At 42.6% G+C, this 12,512-nt stretch overlaps 2 protein-coding genes across 2 annotated transcripts; one reads left to right on the forward strand and one right to left on the reverse strand.

Moving 5' to 3' along the window:
• Positions 1 to 274: 274 nt before the first annotated feature.
• Positions 275 to 3,690, forward strand: LOC121980965 (riboflavin biosynthesis protein PYRD, chloroplastic-like). The gene is made up of 3 exons (XM_042533257.1): positions 275 to 682; positions 2,026 to 2,324; positions 2,899 to 3,690. Exons 1-3 carry the CDS (start codon positions 371 to 373, stop codon positions 3,491 to 3,493), a joined length of 1,206 nt encoding a protein of 401 aa, XP_042389191.1. The 5' UTR covers positions 275 to 370; the 3' UTR covers positions 3,494 to 3,690.
• Positions 3,691 to 7,209: 3,519 nt separating this feature from the next.
• LOC121980966 (leucine-rich repeat receptor-like serine/threonine-protein kinase BAM1) lies at positions 7,210 to 10,924 on the reverse strand. Its single transcript, XM_042533258.1, has 2 exons — positions 8,243 to 10,924; positions 7,210 to 7,842 (listed from the first exon to the last, which is right to left on the reverse strand). The coding sequence occupies exons 1-2, from the start codon at positions 10,857 to 10,859 to the stop codon at positions 7,385 to 7,387; spliced, it is 3,075 nt and encodes a 1,024-aa protein (XP_042389192.1). The 5' UTR covers positions 10,860 to 10,924; the 3' UTR covers positions 7,210 to 7,384.
• Positions 10,925 to 12,512: the final 1,588 nt, after the last annotated feature.

A 12,512-nucleotide genomic window follows, 5' to 3' on the forward strand; every position in this document is an offset into this window, starting at 1 on the left:
GGATCGATCCGACCGTAATTGGTTGTGATTTTTTTCTGGGTTCACCGTCCTTACCATATTATAGTTTGTGTCGGAACGAGCAGTCGGAGGTCGTACGGAGATCCTTTCTCGATGTCCAGCAACCTGACCACTTATCCACTACCAAATTATAACCTAATGGGGACGATGAACCTAGAAAAAAAATCACAACTAATTACTATTGAATCACGGTCATGATTCAAACACAAATATAAGTGATCCATCACTAGACAAAAAAAAAAAAAAGTCAAGGAGATCTGCTCTCATAGAATCTGGGTACGCCCACGCATCCATTCGGACTATTCCCCAAATCTCAGGGCTAATTCCAACCGGATTTGTTTTCCAATCTATAATGCCCAACTCCATCATCTCCCCGACGGCAAATCTATCTCTCGCAAGATGCAATCTTGGATTCGTTGCGCTCCGCCGTTGCTTCCAGGTTGGTTCCACCACTCTCGCTCTGTGTAAGAGCAGTATGACCTCGAGGGTCCGTGTACGCTGCGCGGCGGAAGACGACGCGTTCTACATCAGAAGGTGCGTCGAATTGGCGAGGACGGCCATCGGGTGTACCTCTCCCAACCCCATGGTGGGCTGCGTCATCGTCAAGGACGGCAAGATTGTTGGAGAAGGGTTCCACCCTAAGGCCGGCCAGCCGCATGCCGAGGTACGCCGATCCATATATCCTTTTCCGGGTGTAGACTTCTATTTTCATGGCCGTCGCGATTCAAGTTTCAATTGGGAAAAAAAATGGTTTGGTTATATGAGGTATTTGATTACTCTTATTACATGGTAGAGTTATCTATTCTATTTGCAAATATGGGGAAAAAAAAAGAGAGAACAGTGTGATGCCATTGACTGAATTTTCTGTCTTCGTTAATTGTTTCTCCAACGATGTGACCCTTTGTTTGTTAATAGTGATCTCGCTACCTGAATCAGCAACGTTGAAGTAAAATGAAAATCAAGAAAAATATGCGTTTATGTGTTATTGTCATGAATCCTCTTTCCCAAGTGTTAAAATTTTCTTGTAGTTATGTAAATACAAAGTTTGAAGCTTTTGGCATGATTGGAGCTATTAGTGAAGTCGTCACCTTAGCGGTAAATTAATGAAGATCTTTGGCGTGACCAGAGCATTTTCCCTAGAGTGGCCCTTTGCAGAAGCTTTTGGCATCTGAGTTCTATGTATGAGTTGCTCTCTTAATGAAGATTTTTTTTTTATGAGGGTCTGAATTCCTACAATCCAACCGACAAACTAAATCTGATTGGCATTTTTGTATCCTTGTTGTAGAACAACAACGAAAATCACTTTTGTTGGAAACAAAAGTTTGGTTTTACAACAAACCATATTATAACCTCACTAAAAATTCAGGAAAAACACAAAATTCTACTCAAAAGCAAATATTACCTTAAAATCAAGCTTAAATTCTCAAAAGAAGAAAAGTTTGTTGGCTGCCGATCAATGGTGTATCTTCCTCTTTAAAAAAAAATATAAAATAAAACACTTGTCACTTGAAGAACTAGTAATGAAAGTTAAAATTTTTGTTTAATTAAAAAGGAAAACTAAACTGAAGGAATAAATAGTAATCTTGTTTATGTTCTTTAAGTAATCAAGATGGTCACTGATGATCCTCATAAACATTCGAAAGGAAAAAGATTTAGAGGATTGAAACACCTAATAAGTAGAATCATTCGATATTAGCAAAAGTGTCCTTATTAAATAGTGGTCACAAGAAAGTGGAAGCCAAAAGCTCCTTAAATTGTTGAGTGAAGAGGAAAGTATGGGGCTTGGAGTGATTGTTGAGGAAGGGAGGGGACAGGACAATTGGTACAATTTTTGCAACTCAAACCCTTGACCTCCCAATCATACGACAACAACTTTACCATTGCGCTCAGGCTCCCCTTCAATGTCAGCCCCAAACTTAGAGGAAAATAAATTGAGGGTTGTGTTAGGTCTTGGCGATTATTTTCCTGTCTTTCCAGTTCTTTGTTTGAAGAATATGATTTTTACAGGTTTTTGCACTGAAAGATGCTGGAATTTTGGCTGAGAATGCAACAGCATATGTTAGTCTTGAACCTTGTAACCATTATGGAAGAACTCCTCCTTGCACTGAAGCTCTCATTAATGCTAAGGTAAAGCATGTGGTTGTTGGGATGGTGGATCCAAATCCCATTGTAGCTTCCAAAGGAGTTGAAAGGCTCAGAGATTCAGGCATTGGCGTTACTGTGGGTGTGGAGGAAATGTTGTGCAGAAAGCTCAATGAGGCATACATTCATCGAATGCTTACAGGGAGGCCTTTTGTTACATTAAGGTGAGTTGTGATTCTGTTCTCTTAAAAACAAAAAAAAAATTATGATAGATTTACAATCCTGCCATCATCGTAGTGAGTATTGCCTTTGGGATCTTATGATCTTAGAATCCTAACTAACTTACACATAGATCCTCCTAGGAATGTTCTAAATCTCGCTGGGATCTTACAAACCTACCTTCCTATACTATCATTTTTCCTACCTTGGATCTTTAACTCAACAACCTTCATTATATGGACTATATTTTCATTCAATTAAACATTCTAAAGCTCGATATTTGTTGGAAGTAGACAATCTTTCTCATATTGTATTATCTTAGAAAATTATCAATTATACAGATTCTTTTCAACTTTTAACTAGAATAATCCTTTTTGACTTTTGAGTCATTATCAATTATCATTCATTCATCATGCTTAAATAGGTTAGAATAATAAATTTTAAAATGTTTGTAATGATATACGTTGGAATTTAATAAATGTGATAAATTATGAATGTTAAGTATATTTTAGCAAACCTACTCGCCCATCCCTAAGAATCTCTCTTATTCTTATTGTATTTTGTATTTGATGGCTATAGGTATACTCTCTCATTCAACGGAAGCATTACCAATCGACTTGGAAAAGGTGCAGATGAACCTGGTGGATATTTTTCACAGTTGTTGCAGGAACATGATGGAATTATAATCCCTGGTGATCAGTTAACCAAAATATCCACTCTACCAACATCTCATGAAAGTGGAGCAAATCAACCATTTCACGTTGTGATAGCTAAGGGTGTAAGTTCTTCATTACAACTTCCAGGGTTCATAATGAAGTTTGCATCAAAGATCATAGTTTTGGCAGATAATGAAGTGAAAATACAACCAGAAATGCAAGGCGTTGAAGTAGTGATCCTTGAAAACATTACCCTAAGTTCAATTCTAGATTATTGTGGAAAGCGAGGGATGTGCAGTATTTTGTTGGATTTCAGAGGGCACAGTAAATCTCTTTCTGAGCTTCTGGAAGGTGTTCTTGTTGAAAACTTGGTACAGAAAGTTGTTATGGAAATATATCCATTTTGGCGTATAAGTGATGAATATTCATCTTTGCCTTCTGGCTGGAAATCATTGAGATTAAAGAACTTAGAATCCAGGACCTTAAGTGAAAGCGTCTTGGTGGAGGGATACATCTAGTATCCTTCTCTATGCTGATCGAATTCAAATTGTTTAACTCCATTGGCATAACTAGTAACTTAATCATTAGATGCTTCTCCACTCGTGTTTCTACCTGCTATGGGTTTCATAGTGAGAGAAATGTTCCAAAAGGATTTCTGGTAAAACCATCCATTATTGTGGTAATGCACCAGGAGGAAGAATATGTTCTGTCTTGATATCTTGAAATCTTGCTTGATATGTTTGCTTTAAGAATCTCAATCTCAGTATGCAATCTGTTTGAAGAGAGTTCCTAAAAACTGAAACTTAGCAGGTCACATATGAAACACCATTGAAGTTTATCTTTAGATGCTTTTGTTTACATGAGATTGTTCCAGCGAGAAACAATGTAGCAGTTTGCTGGAACTCATATTAAATTTATATTAAATAGTTCTTTCCTCGGGTTCTTGAGAGTTCTGTCGGGAACTCTGGTACGTGCGCTGGATCAGAAATGGAAGAAAAACCTTTATAGGCTGATCCATTGTCAGTCTACATTGTGTTCCTGTACAGAACATGACCAAAATGCTTTCAACCTAAATACATTTAAGTTTGCATGACTGGGAATCAACTCAAATTGTTCGACGTCACGTTGATTGGGTAAAAAAAACAGGAGACTTGTCCTCAGCAATGTGACTGAGAATAGATAAACATGATGTGAAGTTGACATTGAAATCCAGCCACGCACCACCACCTCTAATGCTGAAATGACATGCTATTTTGTCTCGCCGTGTGAGATATTGCTTAGTGTTTGCTAAGTTCACGCAATGTTTCAGGGAGTTGAGGAGCGTTAATGCTGATTTAATAATACAAACACCACAGTGATAATCCAATGTAATGTCATAATAGCAGCTGCTTAAGCTTTGCTTGTACGATGACATTTCTCACTTTTCTCTTCAGTGTTTTGGATGCATGCAATTGTTTTGTAGCGAACAGAGAAGAGGACATTCATGCCTTGTCAAAACCACTTTCGTATTACTGTGTTTGAGTCAGGGAGGTCTAAACGAGAGGATGTCCTTTATTAGCCAGCCTATTGTGTACATGGAACAGATCCAGTCTTCAAGGTACTTTCACGGTAGCTCATCATTTATTCGAGTATTATTTAATTTATGAAACCATGCACACTAATAATTTCCTGTATGTTTTTGATTGTGCTGCGAGACCTGAATAAGGGTTTTAGAGCCAAAGTCATTAATCTTGTACTTCTGAAATGTTTCAGATTTAAATATACAAGGGTGATTCTTTAAACTCGACTGAAGAAATCTCGGCACAATATATATTTTACTTACAATCATTAAGATGTTGTAAGTGAAAGGGCGCCCTCAAGTAAGTATATTGAAATCATTTTGATTATCATTCATTATCTTAATCGCTGGCTGTTCAGGCTCTATAGAAAAGGTAAGGAAAAAAGAAAGATCCTTTTACCAATGTCTTTGCATCAATTGCTGATAGGAATGTGATGGGTCTCCACATCATGACCAGATTCATGAGCAATTCTTGCCATGGAATTTTACCGAACAAAGGTTTTGTGTTTAATGAATATTTTTGTCGATTTGCCAGCGCAATGATTGGTGGCACCAGAAATAAAAAAAAAATTAAAAAAGAAAACATAGGATCTCATGAATTGCGTGCAAACAAGGGATCAGCCATGCTGGTGGCCCTCGAATTCTTGTCGTCGAGGGATTGGGATCGTCTGTATTTGTATCGTTGGCTGGCAATGTTTATGACACTTGTCTCTTCTGCCTCACATTTTCTCTGTCATGTATTTTTTCCCTTGTGAACGTTGAAATTCTGGATTTTACAGGGGAATCGGAAGAACATCCAACCTACCTATTAGGTTTACCAAAATTTCTTTTTCAGTTTCATTGTGATCATGTGTGTGACCATCTCTAACCTTTCCTCCGAAAAAGTATAAAAAGAATAGAAGATAAAAGTGTTTGACAAACATGCATGAAATGCCTTGCTGTACAACGTACGATGGGTATTTACTCCCTTCCCTGTTGCTTCGTACCTCCTCGTGTTATTTATTGTCAAAGGTCTCACTGTTTCTGTAAATGTTTCAAGTTTCAATCACTTCATTAGTGTTTCTGCTTGATTTATTCTTTATATTAACCCATTTCTGAATGATTGCAGGTTAGGCCATGGTACCTTGAGTCAAAGTGCACTGTGCACGCAGAGGAAACAAATCAATGGCAATGAGTGATCACAAGCATCACTTTAATCAGGTACGCAGCTTTTTAAAACTCCAGTGTTGTCATTTTTATTAACAACAGCTTCACATTTTTTTTTTCTTGTTCAACTTTCACCCTCTGGATTAGCTTTGGCATCACCTGCATTCCATGTGGTTGCGAGTCCACGCTGGTAGCACAATCATAACCATCGCGTCATCTGACACGCACACTTTTTACAGCATGCCAATAATTTCTCCCCCTAAGTTTTTAGATATTGCGCTGTGCTTACTGATTATAGGGGAAATGCTATAATTATACCCAAGGAAATCAGATCGAGTTCCATAAAATCTGAAATTAGTTGTCCATATTCAACTAAGTGAATTAGATGGAATTTATTGCCGATCTCAACTCAATTGGGTAGCACGGATCAGTGCCTAAGATTTTAATGAATCTGTGTCGGGTTGACTTCAAAGATCTAACTGTACGCGTGGCTGTGTCGGTATGAAAGTTATAGTGGTCTTCGTGGTTGTTCGCGACGGCCCCCGCTGCGTTTACTCCACCTCCGGCTATGAATGGACTGGGGATGGGGAGGCAGCTCCTTTCAATATACGGCCATGCTCTCTATATTAAATTTCAAAGATACTCGTTAGCTTAAACATGATGATAATTTTTTTATTAAATAATATTTGCACAAATAAAATGGATAATGGAAGAGCAGAATCAGAACAGAGGCAGAGCCGGACAGAGGAGAGCAGAGCAGAGCAGAGGACTGAGGAGAGGAGAGCAGGCACGAGAGTGCTCTGTAAGTCACTGTAGCATCGAATCATGCACAAACCTTCAAAATTGTTATTGTTTATCTCTCTTTCCTTTTTATACATTCGTAAACAAAATACAGAAACCTGGAAGCATGCACTCAGGCCAAGCCATTTTAGAGAAACCATGCTTCTCTACCTTTTTATTATAACTATTATTATGGTTAAGATTCTTTAATGCAGTGTTCAAGAGTAGCCCTCGAAGTAGAGGTAACTTGTTTGGACTATCTGCTGCTATAGCTTACTTGCCCTGTGCAGCTAAGCGTGTAGGATTGACAGGGAGGGGTCTAGTCTATCATGCAAATCACTAGTGTAGAAGAATTGGATGGGTGCTGCCACTGTTTAAGGAAAAGAAAAGCATCTTTTGCATAATGTTTGGCAATTGAGTCATCATTATTCTTCTTTATGCCGGCTAAATTGACTCTTAGGTGGCCTTTCTCCATCTTAGCTCAAATTGATCAACGGAGAACGCCTACAAGCAGGCATAAGCAGTGCTTTGTGTCAATCTCAAATGCACAGAGCAATTACAATTGCAAAATTCGAACCTACACAAAATTCTGAATTCTGCAGTGTGGAAGCCTGTCAGATCAGATGGCTGCATGCCACCAAGCAGCAGTCCAGCACATTTAATTCAGAAAACTTGGAATCTCTCTAATTTGGCGCATTGCATTCTCGTTCACCGTCATCACATGATCGCAATCACAAATAGGCACAAATAGGCAATAGGAACAGGGCTCTTAGTTTACCCAAATCTGCTACTAGTTACTGAAATCGAAACCTTACACTGGCAACGTCACACTAAACAGGGAGGGGAGCCGTGATTGTGAAGTAATAATGGCAGCGGAGTAACAATTTCAATTTCAAACACGAAACTCTTAGTTAATAGCACGGCATTAAATGCTGAGAAGATCGGATGGCAATGTGGTTGAACCTCCTTCTTGTTGAGTTTCCTTGGAAGTTGACTCCGAGCAGGGTGCCGGTCCATTTGCATTTCCGGCGGAGTTGTCCTCTTCTTCTTCTCCGTGCTTTTGTGTTGGCTTTGGCAGCTCGGTGAGGATCTGAACGACTTCCCTCATCGTCGGCCGCTCGACGCTTCGCTCCTCCACACAGAGAATTGCAACGTAGAACACGTGCATTGCCTCGTGGATGGGGGGGACGGTCGGAAGCCTCGGGTCTAGGATTCTGGTCACCTCCTCCTTGTCGGAGCCCGTCATTTTCCTAACCCATTGGACGATGTCCACTCCATCGCCGAATTCACCCACGGGCTTCCTTCCGGTTACCAGTTCCAGGAGAACCACACCGAAGCTGTAAACGTCACTCTTCTCGTCCACCTTCAGAGTGTAGGCATACTCTGCGCAAGTTACAAAGCGTGTGAAGTTTAACTTTGTAATGAAACTACAAGTTATTACAAGGAACAAGAGCTATGGATCAGTATTAAAAGATGTGATAGTCCTTCATTAACACTGGACATAGAATCTAATGAAGCAGAAGCAGCATAGGATTCGCGCCTATGCGCAAAGGTCTTCACCCTAGTTTTGTCCGAATGATTTGAACTATGCCATCAAGTTTCAAACAAGGAGCATTTATTTATGAGATTTGACAAGACTTGAACAGTGTGTAGACTTTGAATTGGGAAGAAATGAAGGTATTTAAATGGAGCCATAAGAAAATTGCATGAAGTGAGATGAAGATTCGACGAGAGTTGTTTATGAAATTTAGACAAGTGAAGAAAAACAGGGAGGGAAGGTAACCTGGAGCAATGTAACCATAAGAACCAGCAATGGCAGACATGCACTCGGAAGTGCCGGAATCCTGCAAGAACTTGGCGAGTCCGAAGTCAGCGACGTGAGCTTCGAAGTTGGAATCCAGGAGGATGTTGTTCGACTTGACGTCTCGATGGAGGATCAACGGGGAGCAATCATGGTGGAGATAGCATAGGCCCTTTGCCGCCTCGACGGCGATCTTGTACCTTGTGTCCCAATGCAAATGGCCACCCTTCTTGCCGTGGAGGACCTCCCCGAGGCTCCCATTAGGCATGTACTCGTACACCAACAGATTGGTCTCGTGGTTGGAGCAGCAACCCAACAATCTCACAATGTGCCGGTGGCGAATCCTCCCTAGCGTTTGGATCTCGGCGTTGAAGCCGTGGTCGTGCGACGAGCCGAGCCGCATCACCGGAAGCCGCTTGACGGCCACCTGTTCGCTGTTGGGCATGGCGCCCTTGTAGACAATTCCGGCCCCGCCTTTGCCTATGATGTTCTCCTCCTTCAAGCAGTTCAACACGTCGTCGCAGGTGAAGTCAAGCCGCTGGAATGCGGTGAGCTTCCACGCCCGGGCGTCGTTGGCCTTCTTCAAAGACCGGGCCTTGACCACGGCCGCAATGGCGAAGGCAATGGAACAGAGAAGAAGGCCAATGACGAGCAAGAGCTTGAAAGAGGCTGAAAGAACGCCCTTGGCGCGAGCAGAGGGAGACTCGCCGGCGAACCCTGGCTTGCATGGGCCGAGGTAAGGGCCGCAGAGGTCGGGGTTGCCGAGGAAGGAAGTGGCATTGAAGTAGCTGAACTGGCCAGTGCTGGGGACGACGCCGGAGAGGTTGTTGTAGGAGAAGTCCACTGCCGTCAGGCTCTGCATTGTCGAGATGGCCGCTGGGATTTGGCCCTCCAGATGGTTCCTCGACAGGTTGAGGTAGTTCAAGATCCGCATCGCCGCTAACTCCGCCGGAACCTCGCTGGAGAGATTGTTTCTACTGAGGTCCACAAAAGTCAGAAGTTTGCATTTGCTAATCTCCGGCGCGATCCTGCCGGAGAACTGGTTCCCGCTGAAGTCCATCTTGGAGAGCTGCTGCAGCCTCCCGACCTCTGGAGGGATGCTGCCGGTGAAAGCGTTCTGGTTCAGCAGCAGCTTTTGGAGGCCGGAAAAGCTCCCAATGGACGGCGGCAGAGGATCGGTAAGACGGTTGTTGGAGAGGCAAATTTGTCCGAGATTAGGAGAGATGGTAGAGTTGCCAGTGTCGGGGAAGCCGCCGGTGAGGAGGTTGTCCTGGAACTCAACCTGAGACAGATTCGGCAAGTTAAATAGGCCTTGTGGAATGCTTCCGTTGAGGTAGTTCTCCCCCATTCTGATGCGTCTCAAGGATTCGCAGCGGCCGAGCGAGTCCGGAATCGAGCCGAAGAGGAAGTTGCCGAGAGCGATCAAGGTCTCAAGTTTGCCGCCGGCGCAGAGATCCGGGGGCAGGGAGCCAGTGATCTTGTTCGACGAAACGTCGAGGAGTTGCAGGTGTCCGTTGGTGCCGAGCCGCCGGGGGATGCTCCCGGTGAAGTTGTTTTCCCAAACCTGGAGCACCTCGAGCCGGGGGAGGTCGCCGACGAACTCCGGGATGGCACCGAAGAGCTTGTTGCGGAAGAGGTTGAGCAGGGTGAGGTTGCTGAGCTTGGCGAAACTCGGAGGGATCTCCCCCGTGAACGCATTGTTGGAGAGGTCGACCGACTTGAGGCTTTGGAGTCGACCGAGCTCCGACGGGATCTCGCCGGAAAGCCCATTCACCTGAAGGAAGAGGGTGTCGAGGTTGTGAAGGTTTCCCATTTCGGGCGGGATGCGGCTAGAGAGGCCGCAGTTGGCTGCGTCGAGGCGGGTTAACGAAGAGAGGTTGCCAATCTCCGGCGGGAGGCTGCCGTCGTAGCTATTGTAGTAACCTATGTAGAGCTCGCGCAGCGAGGTGAGGTTACCGATCTCCGGGGGGATGGGGCCAGTTAGCTCGTTGCCGGAGAGAGCGAGGTACTCAAGGAAACGCCAGCGGCCGTACTCCGGGGGAATGGCGCCGGAGAAGAAGTTACCGCCGAAGTGGAGATGGCGGAGAAAGGGCATGGCCTCCACCGCGAGGGGGAGTGGGCCGGTGAGGTTGTTGTTGTAGACGTCGAGGACGCGGAGGTCGGTGAGGCGGGAGAGTGCGGGTGGGAAGGAGCCATTGAAGATGTTGTTGGAGAGGTTGAGGTGGCGGAGGGCGAGGAGAAGGGAGAGGTCAGGAGGGATGGGGCCGGAGAGTGAGTTAGCGGCGACGGAGAGGCGGCTGAGGGAGCGGAGGCGGGCGACGGCCGGGGGGAGAAAGCCAGAGAGGTTGCGGCCGGAGAGGTCGAGCGAGAGGACAGTGCTTCCGTTGCTGTCGCAGGTAACTCCGGTCCAGGAGCAGTGGTCGGAGGCGGCGTCCCAGGCGGCTATGGCGGCAGCGGCGGAGGCGGAGGCGGAGTCTGAGAGGGCTGACTTGATGGACAGGAGGGCGCGGTGCTCCTCAGCGTGGATAGAGCTTGCGTCCTCGGCAGAGGAGGGCCGGAGGAGGAGGAGGAGGAGGAGGAGGCAGTGGAAGAAGCGCATTTTCTTCGCTGTGAAGAAGAAAGAAGAAGTCGAAAATCGAATCCTCGATAGATTTATTGGCTGGATTTTATATATTTAATAGGCAATTTACTAGATCATGCTATTTATTTTTTAAAATTTTAATTTTATTATTAAAATATTTATTTTAGTCTCCTAAGTAATCACTCATTTACTCAAATATTCAAAATAAATTAATAAACTAAAATAAAGGCAGTTTATTTAGTATTTATGCAATATCGCACTCAACAAATTGATTATAACTAAAATTTTAATTTATTTTATTTTAAATTGTTTGGGAAAATTTTAAAATAAAATAAAACGCACATTTTAAGGTGTAAATTAATATACATATATATAAGATTTCAATTCAAATGAAACTACAAAATATTTTAAGATTTCCCTTAACTTAACAAGCTTCTTATACATGCCTCATTTCGATTAATTTAGAATAATTTTTTTGGTGGATATGAAATTATTTAAAATATAATATGAATTTGATATGTAAATGTATAAATAATGGAGACAATCAATTTAGATTGTCTTAAAAAAAGGACAAAGCTATTGTTATACTGCCAATTCATTATTTATATCAATAGGTTTAAAATTCACTTTTTAATAAAATAAATAAATAAGAGAAGAACATAAGGAATATTATATATTCTTCAATTTGATGAGTCAATTATTTATTTATTTTACATGTTGGGATCTGTGGAAAAATTTTCATCTAAATATTTTTGTAAGATTAATATCATATTCTATCCAATTGTTACATCCTCTAATAAATAATTATGAGATTTAAATTTGAATTTAGTTGAGGTGTATTGTAGAAGATTTTTTCTTACCTGAGAAGTGGATCTAAGAATATTGACTGTCTGAATGAATCTTTATAAGAGTTTCTTGATTTATCTTAGTGGTCGGTAGAAATTCTATAGGATCGGGCTTATATGGTCACCTCCAGGATTAGTTGTTTCAAAGAACTGAATATCCGGTGATAATTAAAAAAAAATCATAGGATTGAATCTCAATTTCAACGAATTAATCGATGAATTTCTTTTAATGAATGATTGACTTAAGAACGTTGAACTCATAATGTTGGACGCTTAGGTGTTACTGGAGACGAAAGGGTTCGTCCCTTTCGCTGCTGCAAACTGATGTTTGCTGCAAACGCTAGGGAGACGAAGGGGTGTCCTTTCCCTTTCGTCTTCCTCAACCTTCTTATTTAAGGTGCGTCCAAGCACAAATCCGAAGGGGAGGTGAAGAGCGAACAAGCGATCGAGGTTATCAGAGGAGTAGCGGAGGTGATCGTGTGCGAGCAAAGGGAGAACATCCGTAGGTTGGGATTTGGCTCGTGAACCTTGAAGCGCTTTCCGACAGCTCCGTGATCGCGCTTCCGACAACGGCAATCTCTTCATCGATCTGCGTCTTTGGTTGCGGTTCTTCGGGAGATCACTATGAGTGGTTACCGCATTATTTTAATTGCTTCGTTTTAGTTTTCATGCTCTCAAAACAACCTACAATGGTATCAGAACATGCATAATTTTGAAAGCATGAAAATCGACGTGAAAAAGCTCGCGTTTTTCTTCTTCTGTCGCGAAGAAGACGATACTGTTCATCAATTGAATCAATTAATCAATCGATTCAAAATTGGAATGA

Source organism: Zingiber officinale, chromosome 5A (genome assembly GCF_018446385.1).
Source record: "Zingiber officinale cultivar Zhangliang chromosome 5A, Zo_v1.1, whole genome shotgun sequence".
NCBI lineage: Eukaryota > Viridiplantae > Streptophyta > Magnoliopsida > Zingiberales > Zingiberaceae > Zingiber > Zingiber officinale.